At 40.5% G+C, this 18,907-nt stretch overlaps 5 protein-coding genes across 5 annotated transcripts; 3 read left to right on the forward strand and 2 right to left on the reverse strand.

Annotated features, from left to right (window-relative positions):
* Nucleotides 1-3,196: 3,196 nt before the first annotated feature.
* Nucleotides 3,197-5,954, reverse strand: LOC111598408 (ribonucleases P/MRP protein subunit POP1). Its single transcript, XM_023313647.2, has 2 exons — nt 4,239-5,954; nt 3,197-4,171 (listed from the first exon to the last, which is right to left on the reverse strand). Exons 1-2 carry the CDS (start codon nt 5,860-5,862, stop codon nt 3,291-3,293), a joined length of 2,505 nt encoding a protein of 834 aa, XP_023169415.2. The 5' UTR covers nt 5,863-5,954; the 3' UTR covers nt 3,197-3,290.
* Nucleotides 5,955-6,278: 324 nt separating this feature from the next.
* LOC111598426 (GDP-fucose protein O-fucosyltransferase 2) lies at nt 6,279-8,255 on the forward strand. Its single transcript, XM_023313669.2, has one exon. It carries the CDS (start codon nt 6,404-6,406, stop codon nt 7,889-7,891), a length of 1,488 nt encoding a protein of 495 aa, XP_023169437.2. The 5' UTR covers nt 6,279-6,403; the 3' UTR covers nt 7,892-8,255.
* A 57-nt stretch (nt 8,256-8,312) lies between these two features.
* Nucleotides 8,313-10,745, forward strand: LOC111598425 (large subunit GTPase 1 homolog). Its single transcript, XM_023313668.2, has 4 exons — nt 8,313-8,522; nt 8,597-9,911; nt 9,971-10,176; nt 10,236-10,745. The coding sequence occupies exons 1-4, from the start codon at nt 8,424-8,426 to the stop codon at nt 10,449-10,451; spliced, it is 1,836 nt and encodes a 611-aa protein (XP_023169436.2). The 5' UTR covers nt 8,313-8,423; the 3' UTR covers nt 10,452-10,745.
* Nucleotides 10,746-11,497: 752 nt separating this feature from the next.
* LOC111598436 (enoyl-CoA delta isomerase 2, mitochondrial) lies at nt 11,498-12,819 on the forward strand. The gene is made up of 2 exons (XM_023313677.2): nt 11,498-11,590; nt 11,645-12,819. Exon 2 carries the CDS (start codon nt 11,754-11,756, stop codon nt 12,570-12,572), a length of 819 nt encoding a protein of 272 aa, XP_023169445.1. The 5' UTR covers nt 11,498-11,590; nt 11,645-11,753; the 3' UTR covers nt 12,573-12,819.
* Nucleotides 12,820-17,597: 4,778 nt separating this feature from the next.
* LOC111598406 (homeotic protein female sterile-like) lies at nt 17,598-18,756 on the reverse strand. Its single transcript, XM_023313645.2, has one exon. The coding sequence runs from the start codon at nt 18,754-18,756 to the stop codon at nt 17,842-17,844; it is 915 nt and encodes a 304-aa protein (XP_023169413.2). The 3' UTR covers nt 17,598-17,841.
* Between the last annotated feature and the right edge of the window lie 151 nt (nt 18,757-18,907).

An 18,907-nucleotide genomic window follows, 5' to 3' on the forward strand; every position in this document is an offset into this window, starting at 1 on the left:
TAGTCAGATGTGAAGCAAAGGGAAATAATATTTATATGTCAGCACATAGTATGTTAATTATTAATTTATGTACATCTATATATATGCATATATTTAATTAACCCCCTCCTGTCTTCCCCTGCCCCTGCCCCTCTCTCGACCAGCATATTTATATTTTACTGTTATTTTTAACTCTGTATTTGAATTTTATCTTTTTGTTTGTTCTTTTGTTATTACATTTCTGCTGCAATAATGTAAAAATAATGCAAACAAAATACATATATATGTAGATATATATACAAAAAGGTTGTTTACTTTTCGCGTTACAATCAACTGCGGTACAGTTGATTCAAAACAAACAAACAAACACACAGAAAAGCTATTGGCCAACTATAGCCAGGTTGAGTTTTTGGTATGCCCCGAAGTGCGTTTTGCTTGTGAGCATTTTGAAATTTATGAAACACTTTTTGTGCGGGCTCTACGATTTCTTCTTTAATCGCAAAACAAAGCCGAGGACAGAACAACAACAACAACAACAACAAACTGTGATGAATATTGTTTATTGACTTTGAATGCGATTTACTTTTATTATTTGCATGGCATCATTTACTTTTACCTTTTTTTACTACTTTTTTGGAAACACAAATTCAAAAAAAAAATAATAAAAAATTTCAAAATTACAAAGAATCAACAAGAAATTGCAAAACATGTTGCAAGGCATCACAAGGCCAAACAAAACAAAAACAAAAACAAAACATTTTTAATATTTACATATATGCATATATGTATATGTATATATATACACGAATACATATATATATATATAAAATATATATAAATAAAAGTTTATAAATGTCCATTTTTTGATTATTAGTAGTGATGTTAAATGAGTAACAAAATAAATAAATAGTAATTGTAATAATTGAAACTTGTATGTAAAAGCTACAAAAAAACAAAAACAATGAAATTATGAGAGCAAGCAAAGAGTTTATTGTCGCATGTGTCTGTGGTTCGCCCGCCCGAACACTTTCTAATGTCCCCTCCCCCGAAAAGCTAATAAGAGGAAGAGGTAGAGGCAGCAACTACTGAATGCGCATTTAGGAAATGGCACGCGAGAGCGAACACGTTTACAATTTACAAGCTAAGAACCAGTTTTAAGGATATGCAACGTATATCTTTAAATATATGTATACTAACCCACCAAATTCAAAGTATTTCAAATGTTTTATATATATACGAACGATAACAACGCGAACGAAGGCGGGGTCAAACACGAGTCCTCCTTTTCTAACACTCTTTCCAAGCAAGCAAGCGACAGCTACAACTACTTATTAAACATCAAGCACTAAAACTGGCTCACAATTGGCATTACCTTTTGCCAAAGACCAAAAAAAATATGAAAAAAAAAACAAACAATAAAATATGGAAATATGCTTCCCGAGAGAACAAAGGAAGATATCAAATTTTGAGCTCATGTGTTGCATGTTTTTTATTGTTTTTTTGTTGGCAACTTATATACACTGCCTCGTGTCTCTTGTACTGCTCATACGTATGTACCAATATATACATATATATACATACATACATATATATATATATATATATATATATATATATATATATATAGTTCATGTATAGCTATACTGTGCAAGTCTTATGCATGTGGCATTCTGGAATCCAATCCTTAGAAGTCATTGTGAAATGCATCTATTTATACATTCTTGTACTCATCAATATATACATATATACATATATTTATATATATATGTCATACATACGTACACAAGCAAAGAAATCTCGAATTCAAATCAAATATAACATGTAGTCAAGTCGTAAGTAGTTCGGCGCACTCTAATCCAACTCTCTTTCAACAGCGAGTGCTCAGTTATGAATGGATATATATATATGTATAAGTATGTATATATATATATACATACTTAAGCATTTCAATGGCGAATCAAATTCAGTTAAACATGTATTTGTGTAGCTTTTAGTAATCGATAAATATATATATATATATATATATATATATATATATATATATATATATATATATACATATATATATATATATATATATATATAAACGATAAGGAATGAATGCTGATCGGAGCAGAGCAGATCGATGGGAACATCATTTGGTATGCAAATCATATATATATGTGCATCGTATATCTAATTGTTTTTTCTTAAAGTATTTAGTTTAACATAAGATCATATTTTATGTATTTTTAATAACATTAACAACAGCAACAATACAACATTAATTATTGAATGTTTCAACTAAGTTGTATAATTATAAGTGACATTAACAATGAACGCGTCTCTAGGCATAATGCAATTATGTATCTCTATCTGTATCTAATCAACAACAATAACAACAACAGCAGCAACAACACGATCGCTTCATCGGATATATCCGCACAACTATCAACAACAATTCATGGAAAACTTAACGCACAAGCTAAAAGAAATACGAAGCATAACAGAAAAGATCAATGAATACATAGATGAATTATATACATCGTACATCAACATAGATATATATATATATAGATACATATATATATATTCCATATAGGTGTATACATAAATGCATATAATGGCGATTCCAGTAAAGAAAACTAAAGAAACAATTTAAAGTAAATCAATACAAGACATATAAATATGTATGCATATATATACATATATATGTATGCATATAACATATATATACATATATATATATATATATATATATATATATATGAAAGCATTAAGCAAAATTTACATGCATTTAATATACATTTTCCCATAACCATTAACATTAAATAAATACATAATTACAAAATAATATTAACAACAAGAAGACGAACAACAATTGAGACAATTGAGTATATATGCGAAGCTATAACCCAATTCAGTGTTATAAGCAATTTTTAAATCATTGTCGCATTTTAGATACCAAAATTATTTCCAAACGCGAATTCAGTTCGCAGATGACACGAATACACACTCTCTTCTCACTCAGTCTACAGGCTCTGCGAGCTCTTAGGGGCCAGCAGATCGTATCGCGAGTGTAGCATTACACACACACAAGCACACAGACACATACTCTCACACACACACAGACACACAGAGACACACACATGAATTACATACGAACTAAAAGAAATGGCATACAAGTAATTTTAAATTGAATAAAATTAGTATTAAATATGTACAACAATTCCCAAAGTTGTCTTTCTTAATGGGCTTTTAATGGGGTATTTGTTTAGAGTCTAAAACATACATATTTATCTATTCAACGCTTGTTATATCTATATCTAAAGCTAAACGCCAGCAGCCAAGTTGAGATTGATTTGCAAGCGCGCGAATCGATAGTCGCGACTATTCGCATTGCGCAGTAGACAGAGCAGCGGCTGTCTTGAGCGACCGGCTGTGTCTGCCTTGCGCGCTGCGAGCAGCTGTCGCAGTCCATTGGCCGTTACGTAGCCCACGCCGCAAACAGCTGCCTCCACGAAGCTAAAGCCAGCACAGCTCACATAGCCAAACACCTCGCGGCTGCATTGCCGGCGCACGCTGTCGTGCGTCTCGGAGGGCTCTGTCGGTAGCCATAGGCTGCACATTTTGGTTAGTTGCTCGCTCACTAGTGACGCAGTCTTGGCAGGCCTTATGTGAACGCGTCGCGTGCTTGTCTCCTGCAGTCGTCGCTTTTCGCGCACACGACGCGCTCGCAAGCGCTTCAGCAGGCGCTTGTGGCCCAGCCTCAATTCCTTGCGCAAACGTTCGTTAAGATCGGACAGCAGGGGTTCAGTATGCACCGGCTCCTGATTATCATGCTTTAACTGCCGCCAGTAGCGTTTCCAGTCGAGGCGTGAAGGCAGGCAAATTAATGCATTACTCTCCAAGTTACCCCGCGTATGCAGGCGCAATTCCACTTGGATGAGGCAATTGTCAGTCAGGCAATCCGGGAATTGTTCTCGATGGCGCATGCATTTATCCAGACGCTGCAACATTGCGCGATCACGCATCACATAGAAGCTCTTCGGCGACGTTGAAGTTTCCAGATTCCAGTCACGAACCAGGGATTGCCATGGCGCTTTAAATGGACTGACCACCGCCAGCTTGCGATAGTTGCAGCGCTTGTTGGGCGGCAGACGAAAGTAGCGGGCACGTCGCTCCAAAGAAGCTCTCGCTGCCTGCTCCAAACCTAGCAGCAAGATAAAAGATCTAATTTTCATTCTATATATAGTCTAAAAGAGCTAACAGAAACTTACCAGTCACAGTATCAGGTAGATGATGATCGACGCCCAACTCTCTTGCTACCGATTCGAATTCACGCAGTCCACCAGGTCGGGCGCCCCACATGATAAGCGTCTGCCAGAGCGCCATTCCGTAACGAGCGGGTGCAATTACATCCCAGCCCGCAGCATAGCCCAAACGTTTGTAGTTCGCTTGCTGCGATCCTGGACGTTGAATGAGCAACAGTGGTATTGGCTGCATCTGCTCCTCAAAGGCACACGGCTCGCCAGGCACTATGGCGTGCTTTTGACGCAGCTGATTGTATTGATGTGTCAACATCATTTGTCCGCTGAGACGCACACGCAGCTCCGGATCCCATAAGTCGCTGAAGGGCGGACTAGCGGGCTGCATCATAAGCAACTGAGTTGAGTTGACCGCAGAAGCTGCCGGATTGGACGCTTTCGTGCGCTTACTGGGTCGCTGCAGACGCGGATCGATCACATTTACGCTAAGAATCAAATTGGATAAGACTTCACTGGGCGAACGCAACTGCAGGGCAGCCTCACAGTAATCAGCCTGATCTAGCAGATCATGGGATGCATCCAGCAGTTCCTTCGATTTGGATAATGTCGAACTGTTTTGACGGTGAACACGTAGACTGGCAGCCAGGACGCACTGAGAGCGAGGCCCAGTCAGACGAAAACGATTGAATTCCTGATTCAAGATCATCATCTCCATGCCGGTATCTTTATTGATATAGCTTTTGTTCCGTTCGAACGCCTTGGTGTGTGTCACGAAACGCGGCGATTGTTCGTCTGATTCAGCGGGCAATGGAAGCTGTTCCTGTTTTGTGGACTTAAGCTGAAATACTTGAATTAGTTGGGAAGTGGTCGCCTCAACGGCAGCAGGATGCAACCAAAGCCACAGAGTCCGCTGTGCCTGCGCCTCCGGCTGCTCTTCGGGGCGCCACATGAAGCTGGCACAGTGCAGTGCCCCCGACGGATACTGACCATCGGCGAATAGCTGAATACTGCCCTCGCGGCGTCCACTCAAATATGTCTTTGCGGCTATGCCCAGTCCACAGTCTGGACTTGTGAGTCGCCCGAAGCCATTACGCAGGTGGTCGACAGTGCCCTGCATTTGCACGCAGCTATAAAAAGAAATGTCCTGTAGCAGGCAGTGCTCGGCACTGGCACGATAACATGCCCGGTAGGTTTTATCGCAGCTGGCATAGGGCAGTCGATAGCCCCAGCGGTCAATCATGTGAAAGCGCTTGGCATGCCAAATGTGGGTCTCTAGCCAGTTGATCTTCCGCTGTCGTCGGATATATTCATTTAGCAGATTTTTTGGACGTCGGCGATATTTACGGGATGGGCGCTTATGGTTTACAGGCTGATTGCCCGCTTTACTCATTTGAGAATTGTGGGCGGAACGGTATTTACGCGGCAGGCGCTTAGGATGGTGGGACATGGCACGCCGGCGCATATGCTTTGGCAGCGTTTGAAAAATAAGCTTACTGCTGGCAGGCAGTTGGGCATCTGCGATCATAGATTTGATCTCCTGAAGAAGTCCAGATGCATAATGATAGGTGGCCACATGACTGGGCAGTGTTACATGTCCGCCAAGGCTGGCATCGTATTCAAGCTTTTGTGAGCTCATCACGCTAATTTTTTTTATGTTTCTTAACCATAAGAAAAACACAAAAATTCAAACGAAACAATTTAAAGCTTTCGCACGTGTACCGCTTTGAGTTGAGTGATACCAGCAGTGTCGTCTACCTAGCAGTTATCGATATTTACAATAATTAAAAACTATCTGTGCAGTTGCGATACTATTGCAAGTTCCTGGTAGATCTACATATCACACGAATACGGTAAATTCTCGACTGATAGAAATAAACATAGAATAACAAAACATATTTTCACATTTGTTAAAAAAATAATTAATTAATTAATTAATTAATTAATTATATGTTTAAATTAACTCATTTATATTGATTTCCAAATTCATAATTCATTTGAAATTTTGTTCAGTGTTGATTCTGCATCGATAGTATTAGTAGTATCGATAGTTTTTTTAGTACACAAATTATTTTTCTGAAGCTCAATTTTTAGTTGATTTACTATCGATATAAGATCAAAACCCGAGTTCTTGGTTTGCAGAAAGCCAGCGCCTATTTTAGTGTGTAAAGCGGCTAATAATGCAAAGATGGTGGCCAGTGCAGTGGTCAGAGCTTGTGCTGGTTCTGCTCTTGGTCGCTGCTTCACAGGCTGCGTCTGGCCGACCACCGCATAACACAACGATAGCTAAACCCAGTCAACTGAAGAACAACAGTTTCTGCCAAAGCCGCCTCTTTTGGCGCCTTCCCGCCAAGGACACCTGCCCAGGCTCCATACTGCCGTTGCGTGGTACCGTGTATATACTCTACGATGTCAACATCTCCGAAGGCTTCAATCTGCGTCGTGATGTGTACATACGCATGGCGGTTTTTGTACGTCGCCTGCGACACCGCAAACGTTTTCGCAATGTCCGACTCGTCCTACCGCCCTGGCCACGTCTCTATCACTGGCACTCACATGGCCTGGGCCAGAGCGATCTGATGTGGCGCAACTTCTTCGATTTAGATAGTCTCCGTCGCTACGCGCCAGTCCTCGACTACGACGAGTTCGTGGCTGAATATCGCCAATTCGGGATGCCAGCGCCGCCCTACGTCCACGTCTCCCAGGCCTTTCGACTGACACACTACGAAATTATGAAGGAGCAGGGTATTTTCCGGGACAAGTACGAACGCATAACACCAGGTGCCAGCGATGACTCCAATGGCCATCGCATGGAAGCCTGCAATGAGAACTCCATCAGTGGAGGTCCGCTGCTGCAGCAACGACTTCTACGCTACGGCCGTTATCACTGTGTGCGATTCCAAGGCAGTGCTGGCCTGCTGCAGCGCATGCTCCGCGAGGCTATTGATGAGGACACGTCAGGTGTCGAAGATGCCGACGACATGCGCGTCTATGCGGTGCTCAGCGCCGAGACCGTTCTGCACGACAATTGGGGCGACGAGCACTTTTGGCTAGCGCGGCGCTCGATGCGCTTTGCCCAGTCCCTTAACCAGGTGGCCGCAGACTTTAGGCTTATGTCGCTCAGTACCACGGAGACAACGGCCGGCGTGCAACGACCCGCCATGTGGGAACTAGAGCGACCCAAGCGCGATGCACGCGGTGGCGACTACTTGTGCGCCCATCTTCGACGTGGCGACTTCGTGAGGTCGCGGGAATCAACCACGCCCACACTCAAGGCGGCGGCACAGCAGATAAAGCAATTGCTGCGTGCATTCAACTTGACCACGGTGTTTGTGGCCAGCGATGCGACGCCATATGAGCTGCTCGAGCTGAAGGAGCTCTTCTATAGATTCCGCTTTGTGCACTTTACGCCGGAGTCGAATGTGCAGCGACAGCAGCTGAAGGATGGCGGTGTGGCCATAGTCGATCAGCTGATCTGCGCCTATGCCCGCCACTTTGTGGGCACGTACGAGAGCACGTTCACCTACCGCATCTACGAGGAGCGCGAGATTCTCGGCTTTAGCAAGTCGAGCACCTTCAATACATTCTGCAAGGCATTGGGCGGCATCTGTGCCCGTAATGCCGTCTGGCCCATTGTCTGGAATGATGACGATGAGAGGTTTTATTAACTGTATTTCTTATGTTTATTATCTACTGACAACAAATAACGGCCACTCATTTTTTTAAGTGTAACAGTTAAGTGTACTTTACGTAGGATTATTTTTGAATATTGTGAAACTTCGAACAAACTGCGATGCCATACCAAAAAATTAAACACATTTTAAACGTACATTGCCACTGAACTACACTCACACACACACACATTTACATATATATATGGAATACGATATCTACTACTATTTTGGGTATACAGGGAGAACTGATAAAGGTATGTCATGTACAGTTAAATTTCTTTAATTTGTATTATAAGTTATTTTAAACAACTTCGCTTCGCATATTTAAATAAACGATAAAATACTAGGTGTCACAAAATACCGATTACAGCGATTTAGTATTAATTTGATATTGCACTGCATAAATACCAAATACATAGAATTATCGATAATTGCGAAGTAAAATCCAAAGACATAGCTTACACAGTTGCACGTGTTTTGTTTTTATTAATTCAATTTTACCTGAGACCATTATCCTTTTGCCAAAATGGGCAAAAAGAACAAAGCTGGCACCAATCTGGGACGCCAGCTAATTAAAGATCGTTTTGGCCACACACCACGCCGCAAAGTGGACAATGACACAATGGTGCGTAGTAAATTTCGTTATCCCATGCATTTAACTAATTTCATTTATATGCATATGTATATATTTACACGCAGCTGCACACAACAGAGCTGCAGGATGGTTATGATTGGGGCCGCTTGAATCTCTCGTCTGTAACCGAAGAGTCGTCGTTCAATGCATTCTTGCGCACTGCAGAACTGGCTGGCACAGAATTTCAGGCCGAGAAGCTTAACATTACATTTGTTAATCCGAAACAGCGTGTGGGTCTGCTTAGCAAGACACAGGAACAGACTATGCACCAAAAGCATGCAGAGCATCGTGATCAGCTGAAAATTCCACGTCGTCCCAAATGGACCAAAGAAACCAGCGCTGATGATTTGGAGCGTGCCGAAAACGAAGCCTTTCTTAGTTGGCGTCGTGATTTGGCGCTGCTCCAGGAGAGCGAAGAGATCCTTATGACGCCATACGAAAAGAATTTGGAATTCTGGCGCCAGTTGTGGCGTGTCGTTGAGCGCTCCGATGTTGTTGTCCAGATTGTGGATGCACGTAATCCGTTGCTTTTTCGCAGCGTCGACCTGGAGCGGTATGTCAAAGAGGTGGACAGTAACAAACTCAATATGATCTTAGTAAACAAATCGGATTTGCTAACGCTGGAGCAGCGACAACACTGGGCACAATATTTCGACTGTGAGGGCATACGCACAGCCTTTTACTCCGCCACATTAGTTGAGGAGGAGCTAAAGCGTGAAGCTGAGGCCGCCAAACATGCTGTTGATTCGCCATCATCGGCGCTGGAGCTTAAGCAGCTACGCGAAGCGGCTGAGGAGATTCAAGAGTCACTGAATGCGGTCGAGCACACATTGGACGCCATAGAGAATAAGATGAAAGCAAAACCGACTATGGTAACAGATCCCAAGCTGCCCAGGTTGCCCACGGATAAGAACAGCGCACATCTGCTGTCACGCACAGAGCTAATTGAGTTCCTTCGTCACATCTACACGGGTCCGAGGCACACTGCACAGCATGTAACCATCGGCATGGTGGGCTATCCGAATGTGGGCAAGAGCAGCACGATTAACTCATTGATGACTGTGAAGAAGGTTTCGGTATCTGCGACGCCCGGCAAGACAAAACGTTTTCAGACGCTTTTCTTGGACAATGATATTTTGCTCTGTGATTGTCCCGGTCTGGTGATGCCCAGCTTTGTGCTCACCAAGGCTGACATGTTACTCAATGGCATACTGCCCATTGATCAAATGCGCGATCATGTGCCCGCCGTAAATTTGCTCTGCGAGCGTATTCCACGCCATGTTCTCGAGGACAAGTATGGTATTGTGATAGCCAAGCCCCTAGAAGGCGAGGATCCGGATCGTCCGCCGTTCTCTGAGGAGCTGTTGCTTGCCTATGGCTGTAAGTAATACTTCGAAAGTTGACACATTACAGATTGAATTCAACTATTCATTTCGCAGATAATCGCGGTTTCATGACTTCGAATGGCCAACCCGATCAGGCACGGTCAGCTCGTTATGTACTGAAGGATTACGTCAATGGCAAACTGCTATTTGCTCTTGGCCCACCCTCTGTTATTCAGTCCGAGTATCACATATTTCCAGAGCGTCAACGTAAGCCTATTGAGGAATCACAGCTGCCCGGACAACAGCAACGTGCCATGCGCGTAAGTTTCCAGCTTGTTGAACGTTTTTATACCCTAACTTAAATGTATGTTATTCACAGATCGATAAGAGCACGTCCAAGGAACTAGATCAACAGTTTTTCACCTCGAAGCCGAGCGTTGCGCATGTAAAAGGCCGCACCAACTTTCCACATGTGCGTCTGGCAAACGATGGCAACTTGGTCACTGGCGAGGCACCAGTCAAGCCCTGGCGCAACGTCAAAAAGGAGCGACGCGAGAAGCTACGCAAAAAGTTCTCCCACCTAGATGAGCACTAATTGGGACATAGAAAATACACAGACCCGGCGTTGCAGTTGGCCAAGAACTTGTCGAAAGCCCATCCCCACTGCTCTTAAATTAATATTAGTATAGGAATTATTTTACGTGCCTCTCTAACGAATGTCAGCTCTTAGAGATGACCTTTGCATGGCTCAACCAAGTGTGCATACATTAGATGTTTACATTTGTAAAATGGTGCTAGATTGGCAACTGAATCATTGAAGTAAAGTATCTTTTTCCTTTTAATATTCACAAAATAATAAGTCAAGAAGTTAAAGGAACAACAAAGTCTATATATTATATTATTCGCAATTTGTAATCTCGGTTTGTTTTCATTATTGCCGAAGATCAGTTATCACTCATGTTTTATATACACTGCGTACGCTCCACAAGCAGCTCAGCTGCACGAGCTACACATTCATATCTCTATCTCATGCAACCGGCTGGTGGGTGTTGTCTCTCTTTCTGTACCACGCATTGGCTCTGCTGACTGCATACGACTTTATACATAGCATATAAAATATGCAGTTACAGATTTATAATACACTCTCCAAACAAGTTTTTATACACTGTAATTGTAAGTGGAGCTTTAACGTGTTTGTAGCAGCCAGCTGAGGGCATTCTTCAGAGCACTTGTTGGAGTTGTCTGCACATTTCAAAGACTAGAATTTTCAAATGTATATTTTTATTTATTTAGATTACTATGCCTATTCCTATATTATTTAACTTAAAATCTTTTCTACTGTTGCATAATTCCAAACTAAAAATCCAATTTAGAAATTTCTAGTTTGCTGATTAAGAGATGAAGTTCGAGACGAAACCCCTTAACTAAGTTCCGCTAAAATATGTTCTTAAGGAGAGATATTGATTAACATTTGGTAAAGGGTATTTCGAAGTCGGTGCTTTGTGTTGTTGAAGAACATGAAAATTATATTCAGCTCTTTTATGGAATTCAAGTTGTTCGTGTTGTTGGTTAAGTAGGCGAAGAAAGAGGAGAAGGAGAGGTGAATAGGGAAAGAGAGAAGGAGAAGGTGCTCTTGCTGCTGGGGAACTGAACTTTGGATTGAGCGACATCTGCGATAGCTGCTGAGCGACCCTCTCGACTTAGCGTCGATGGTGATAACCGACAACTATTGACGTATGTGTGTGTGTGTATGTATGCGTGTTTATATGCTCACTTGCATGCTTGTAGATCGGTTCGTGTTTACCGAAGCTTATTGTCTTGTGCGCTGCGTTTAGCCCACACAGCAATTAATAAACTGAAACGCTGCCCTAGAACTAGTCTGTTTTCCAACGTTGCCATGAGTGAAGGTAGAAGCGCTGCTCCGGCGACCAATTTCAATACGTTCAAGGAGCTGCGGGTGGCGCGTCGCGGCTCGCTTTTGGAGATACAATTCAATCGACCTGCTGTGCAGAATGCGCTGCGCCGTCGCACCATCTACGAGCTGCTGCGCGCCTTGGACGTGGCCAATGCGGACGAGATGGTCAGCATCGTGGTGCTGACGGGCAACTCGACTGCCTTCACATCGGGCAATGATCTTACCGATCTGCTGGCGCTGCAACGCAAGAACGGCGCCGAGGCATTGGACGTGCACTTTCGTGCCTCGAACTTCGTGATGAAGGCGCTGGTAAAGAAGATTCTGAACAACCGCAAGGTGCTGGTGGCCCTGGTGCAGGGCAATTGTGTTGGCCTGGGCGTTGTCATCTGTGCGCTGTGCGACGTTATCTATGCCACGGAATCTGCCCAGTTTTGGCTGCCCTTCTCGCAGCTGGGCCTGTGCGCCGAGGGCGGCACTAGCTGGACGTTGCCCCAGCTGCTGGGCCGGAGCAAAGCAGCTGAGCTGCTGCTGTTCGGTGAGCGACTGAACGGCCAGGCGGCACTGCAGCACGGCATGATCTCCAGCCTGGTGTCCAATGAGCAGGAGTTCTGGAAGCGCATGGAGCAGCACTCGCGGCTGCCGAACGTCTCGCTGTGCAGCACCAAAAAGCTGCTGCTGCATCCATGGCGCCAACAACTGCTCGATGCCCTGGAGACTGAATGCATGCAGCTAGAGGCACTGCGTCTCGGCCCCACCTATCGAGCACAAATAATGGCCTTTGCCCGAAGAAGCAAGCTCTGAGTTCATTTCCCCAGACATTACGTACTCTAAGACAATATTCCTGGATGCCAACAAAACATGTTGTTATTATTTTTGTTTATTTTAATGTGCTCAGCAAATAAGATTATAAAAGAAAATCCACTGAATGTGCCCGAAAGCAAACAGAGCTCGGTTTATGGACAAAGTTCAAGGGAAAATCTTAACGAAGGGAAATGATAAGAGGAGGGGAGAGGGACAAAGAGAGGGTAGACAGAGAGAAAGAGATGATAGACAAAATGTATAGATAGAAAGAGGGTGAGCGAGAGAGAATGAGAGATAAGAGAAAAGATAGCAAGAAAGAGACGGGAGAGACAGAGAGAATGACTGAATAATGAAAATGGCATAGAAAGACAGAGAAACAATTTAAAAATGAGATAGAAAGAGAAAAAACGAGGGAGACAAAGAGAGAGAGATAAGAGAAAAGCTACACAGAGACAGGAGAGATAGACATAAAGCAGGTATAAAGAAAATTGTTTAGAAAAAGAGAGAAACAGCATAAGAAAATGAGAAAGAAAAAGAAAAAAAGCGATAGATAGCTAGAGAGAGAGAGATAGAAATATTGAAGCATTTATAAACAGAGAGAGTGAAATACAGGAAACAGATTGCATGGAGAAATGAAGTAAGCTTAATCTGAATTAACTGTTTAGCAAGGTAAGATTAGATATGCGCCTCAGCAGTCACCGTAAAGTCAAGATACAAATAAAGTAAACTGTTAGAGACACTCGAAACATATATGAGAGTTGCCTGCCTGTCATATCTATATGACATATCTACCATTTATCTTTTCCATTTATCTGCTGAGCATTCGATGCAGAGATGAGCTCGAAATGCTTAGCCAAAGTGCAGATTTGATCGCTTCAGGCTGATAGAAATAACCTGGCCAAAAACTTACCATGATCGTGACTTAGCTAAAGAACTACCCCAGACTTGGCTAGAATATTGAGTCCAGCTGAAAGCTGCCAGATGCCACCTTTACTCTGCCCCATCAGCTCTAGATTGAAGAAAATCATTGCGCAATTTGATTGAAAGAAAGGAGTTTGTATTTTTATATAAGTTCTCAGAATTTGAGCTGTGTTATTGCCGTTGATGCTATAACCGTTTTGTTTTTGTTTGTTTTTTTTTTTGTCTTAGTTTTGTTTTCTTTATCTTTTCGAATTTTAATATTAAATGTAGTTTCAAAGTGAAGTGTAAAGGATTTTTGCTCTATGTGTTTCTTGTTCTGCTTCTTTTATGTATGCATCGCCGTTCTTATAAAGCAATTGTACAAATACATATATATTTATATATGTATGTGTCTGTGTGTGTGTTTAAGTGTGTGTGATTCATATAATTTGTTGCTTGCTTAAAATGTTCTTAAGTTTGACCTTTGTTTGTTAAGGTATCTGGCTTAGCTCAAAGCTGTTGGTCAAGCCACTCAATTTTGCTGTATATATATATATCTATATATTTATATATATATAGAAATATATATTTATATAGAAATGTATGTGCAATTTACTTAGTATAAATTTGTCTCTCTTTTGTTTTTGTTTTGAGTTTAGTTTATTTTCTTAATTTCTTTCTGAGATGATCTTGTTGTTGTTTTTTAAGATTTCAACTTGTTTTTAGGCGTATGCAATATTTTGTTCTTTTCTACAATTTTGTTTTTAATTTTTTATATATTTTATTTATTTATTTATTTATTTTTTACTGCTAGTTTCGATAAGAAAATAATTTTGTTTGGATATTAATGCATTTCTTTTGTTAATTGTTGGCGTTATTATATATACTATATATACATAGTTATATATGTATGTGTGGGTGTGTGGGTGTGTGACTGTGTGTGTGTACTTATTATTTGTTAGATTTCCTTTTATTGTTATGCTCGAATATGTTTAAACACTCTTCTTGTGTAAAGTAAAATTTGTTGTCTAGATTATTCACTAGCTGTCTTCTTCTTCTATCTTGTTGTTTATTATTTATTTATTATTATTTTATATATATATAATTTTGTTGCTGTTGTATGCCGCAATTTTTTAATACTTTTCTGTTACTCTTTGTTACAGTTGGCATTTAATGAACTGTTCGATCTGTCTTAGATTTATTCATAATTTGTTAATTATAGTTTGACTAGCTACGCTTTAATAACAACAGACAAAAAAAATTAACAGTTATAATGCACCTGCGCTAACTTTTGTGTTCATTTGTTAATCAAAGTTGTTCTTATTTAATTTAATTTAAACTTGCTTCTTCTTCTATTTGTTCTTCCTGCTCCTTTTCTGGTATTGCTTTATTAATTTACTAGTTGAACTTTTCACCGATGCTTTCTATCGCTTGTTATTGCTTTCCATTGGCATCGTCAACGATCGACTATTGCCTATCGATCATCGACTATCGATCATATGTATGTCGTATAAACGTTTTCTAAAGGGTTTAACCCTGCACCCAAATGTCTGATAGAGCTCTGAAATATACGTGTATATGGATAGGCATGGTATATATATATATATATATATCTTCACATTGCCCGGGCAGTATATACCCATTATGGTAAATGGGGGCGGGGCACAGGGCATCTGGCATGCGTGAGTGCAGTTTACGTTTTCTATGTGTTTTCAATTGACGCTGAATGTCCTCTATGCATACCCTGTTATTGTTGTTAGCGGGTTTATAGACGTCTCAGGTTATCGATCAGTTTGCTTAAATATAAATTATATATATGTATATATATGCTTATACCTATTATGAGTCCATAAAGCTACTTATTTGCCATCTGCCAGTCTAGTTGCCTTTCGTATTGCAAATTCTAGAAGGGATTTCTCTTTTTGTTTTTGTTTTTTTCTTTATCATTGCTAAATTCAATTTTTATATATTTTTATTATATAGTAAAATGTGAAGTTTTTGTTTTTGCAATTAATTATTAATATTCTGGATGCACTACGGTCTATGAATATAACTTTTGAGTGTGTCTTTTTATTAGATTCTCTTTATAAACTCTGTCGTCGTCTGAAGTGTGGAACTAGCTAAGAAGACAAAAAGTAAGCGAGGCGGAAAACAAACTGTGTATTGGGTACAGGGTATTTGCTAGGCGAGCATTCCCGCCCTTTGTCGTCCGTTGGCCGTTACTGAGGACGGATTAACTACAAAAAATGCGAATCTTATGTTGCTTAAGGTAATTAAAAAAGTACTTTATCTAATCTGATCTGATCTGATCTGATTTGATCTGTTTAACTAATTGTTACTATCATCAATTACATAAGGTTTTCTGCGCGTTTGCATATATATATATATATATTCTGCTTCTTATTTGTTGATTAGGCACGATCTCTCAAGCACCAGTTAGCATTAAGGATAGCGAATCAGGCAGCTCAACTGAGGATTGAGGAAACCGGCCTGACTTAACTACATATATATAGGGTACATCTATATATATATAGATGCTATAACAATTCTGATTTCGTTTGCATTAATTGTTCATGTATTCAGTTATATACATATATCTATATAGTGTATGCATGTATATATACTTTATCTGTTATCTGTTATCTTTTATCTGATAATTTGTTAAGGCAAACGCAAACGCATTTTAATTGTGAATACAAAGTGTCAACGGTTGGCCACCTGTTTTCATTGTGTTCTCTACATCGTAAATGTTGCTAATTTTAGTATTTCAATATTTCTTAGTTCTTATGCAGTTAGGCAAAGTGTATATATATACATATGTATATATATATGTATATATATATATATATATATATATATATGTATAATTTATGAACTTTTGCTAACTCATTTTCGATTATGGCTAAAATATTTTAAACTATTTGCATTGTTATCATATTGTTATTATATATATATACCTGCACATATGTGCATGTGTATGTATATATATATATATATATATATATATATATATATATATATATATATATATATATATATATGTATGTATGTATATTTTACTTTACGTGAAATCACAGTCCGTATGTGAAAAGACTTTATGTACTTGAATGATAATTATATATATATATATATATATATATATATATATATATATTTATATATATTTATATTTATATATATATATATATTTATATATATATAAATGAATTTATATATGTATATATATTTGTGTTTGTGTGTGTTTATGTATTTGTAAATATACATTATGTATACGCCGTGTATTCGCATATATTGCTAATTATATATCTATTTAATGCATAAGTTTATCTCAAGGCTGTGACTGCAAAACTGTGTGTGTGCGTGTGTTTGGGTGTGTGTGTGTGAGGCAAATTTGATAACAAGTTAATTATTGGCATTTAATATTATTTAAAATATAAACTTTTTTCATTTAATAAAAGGCATTTGTTAAATCTTGTTTGTTTGTTTTTTTTTTCTTTAGAAAAAAAAATTCTTGATTTTTTGTTGCTGTTTTTAAATTTAAATTGATTTGTTTAACTACATAATGAGTATGTCTATAAGATTTGATTTAAATTGTTTTCGTTATTAGCTAAAATTTATGTATTTTTTTCATAATTTATATATATTTTATTTGATGCAGTTTGTTGCTTGCCAACATTTGTTTATGTTAATTTCTTAGCTAATAAAAAAAGCTTCAGTTTTTTCATTTTTTTTTTTTAATTTGATATGAGCATTCACATAAGTTTTATGTTCTTAAAAGTGTGTGTGTGTGTGTGTAGTAAAGCAAAAGCGCATCCTAGACAAAGTTAACCAAACGTTAAGAGCAGTGTTCCTTGGTTTACAGTTAGGATCTAATATTGTCATCAAAAATTGGGGCACGAGCAAGAGAAGCATTTAGTTATATAGTTCATATATATATATATATATATATATAACATATATATAACATATATATATATATATATAAGCAAGTTCTCCGTGATGTGGAAGGAACTGTGTGTAAAATTTTTTGTTTTTTTTTTTTTGGATTTCGATGAAAATGATTTGTTTTTTTGTCGTTTTGTAAATTTTTTTTTGTTTTTTTTTTTTTGGGTTTTCTTTGTTGTTGTTTTGTTAGAGTGTTACATATTTTTTTAAGGTATACATAGTCGTAAATATATGCATATAAGTACTTAAAGTGTTTTCAATTTTGCGGTTCAGGAAGAAAACTGTTTACTTAAAGATGTTGTTCTTCTTCTTGTTGAGGCATATCTACGTATGTGTGTGTGTGTGTGTGTTAGTTAGTAAAAATTCATAAGCGCCATTTGTCAGCTGATTTAATCGATCTGCAGGGATTTGGTGATTGCTGTCTCTAGAACGCCATGCTCGTCCGCCTGCCACCCATGCCGCCTGCCCCGCCACCGCCGCCACCACCGAGACCGCCGCGCATGGCGCTGTGTGATACGCTGCGTCCCATGCGCGCCTCGCTACCGCGGCGCTCACGCGCTCGCCTCAACAGATCCGAGGTGCTGGGCCTGCGACTGCTGTTGGTGCTTGCTGAGCCGCGTCGTCGACAGGACACAATGTCCGAGGTGGAGGAGCGACGTATGCTCGCGTTGCCGTCCTCGGCAGACGCTTGCGCAGCTGCTGCACCACCAACAGCACGACCCCCGCCGCTACCGGCTATCATATAGGGCGACAGATAGTACGGCGACAGCGAGGAGCAGCCGCCATAAGTCTCCATCGTCGGCAGCAACAGGCTGCCCGAGTTGTGTCGCGGCGTAAATGGTGACTGCGAATAGTCGAGCAGCAGCTGCGCTGACTCCGGCTGGCCCTGCGGATCGGGATCGACGGACTCGATGCGCAGATGCGGCGGTATGCGCCTGTTGGCAGTCGCATCCACAGCCAGGCTGGCGTTGCCGCCCAACGAGGCGGAGCGGCATTGCGCCTCCGTTTTGTGGCCAGCAGCGCCCGGCGTACGCAGGCCGCTGTAGAGCGTCTTGATGTGAAAGTCGAAGGACTTGAAATTGAGCAAGGAGCGTCGCTTCTGGCCCTTGGTCGAGCATGCCTCCAGATTGTCGCCGGTAGCAGCCGGGATGTCATTGTTGTTAAGCGAATCGAATTGCTGCTGCATGGCATTTGATCCACCCGAAGGCTCAGCTGCAGCTGGATTGGGTAGCTGCTGATAATGTTGCATTTGGTGCTGTTGTTGCTGTTGCTGCTGCTGCTGCTGCTGCTGCTGTTGCTGTTGCTGCTGCACCTCGTGCTTGCTTATTGTTGTTGTCATAGTATTGCTACTTAGGCTAGTTTTACTGCTAATCACTTTCAAAAATTTATTATCATTATCTAAGGACTCCTTTCGTCACTGAATAATACAGAAACCCTGCTTGGCAGCCTCCTTGGCATCCGCCTCCTCAATGAACGCCTCCTCCTCGTGC

This window comes from Drosophila hydei, unplaced genomic scaffold (genome assembly GCF_003285905.1).
Source record: "Drosophila hydei strain 15085-1641.00,03,60 unplaced genomic scaffold, DhydRS2 tig00000211-arrow-pilon, whole genome shotgun sequence".
Taxonomy (NCBI): domain Eukaryota; kingdom Metazoa; phylum Arthropoda; class Insecta; order Diptera; family Drosophilidae; genus Drosophila; species Drosophila hydei.

Coding starts and splice junctions, on each gene's coding strand:
- LOC111598408 (XM_023313647.2), bottom strand. CDS start 5,862: ATGAGCTCACAAAAGCTTGAATACGATGCCAGCCTTGGCGGACATGTA. Junction 4,172..4,238: donor TCTACCTGATACTGTGACTG/GTAAGTTTCTGT, acceptor TCTTGCTGCTAG/GTTTGGAGCAGGCAGCGAGA.
- LOC111598426 (XM_023313669.2), top strand. CDS start 6,404: ATGCAAAGATGGTGGCCAGTGCAGTGGTCAGAGCTTGTGCTGGTTCTG.
- LOC111598425 (XM_023313668.2), top strand. CDS start 8,424: ATGGGCAAAAAGAACAAAGCTGGCACCAATCTGGGACGCCAGCTAATT. Junction 9,912..9,970: donor GCTGTTGCTTGCCTATGGCT/GTAAGTAATACT, acceptor TTCATTTCGCAG/ATAATCGCGGTTTCATGACT. Junction 10,177..10,235: donor AACAGCAACGTGCCATGCGC/GTAAGTTTCCAG, acceptor TGTTATTCACAG/ATCGATAAGAGCACGTCCAA.
- LOC111598436 (XM_023313677.2), top strand. CDS start 11,754: ATGAGTGAAGGTAGAAGCGCTGCTCCGGCGACCAATTTCAATACGTTC.
- LOC111598406 (XM_023313645.2), bottom strand. CDS start 18,756: ATGACAACAACAATAAGCAAGCACGAGGTGCAGCAGCAACAGCAACAG.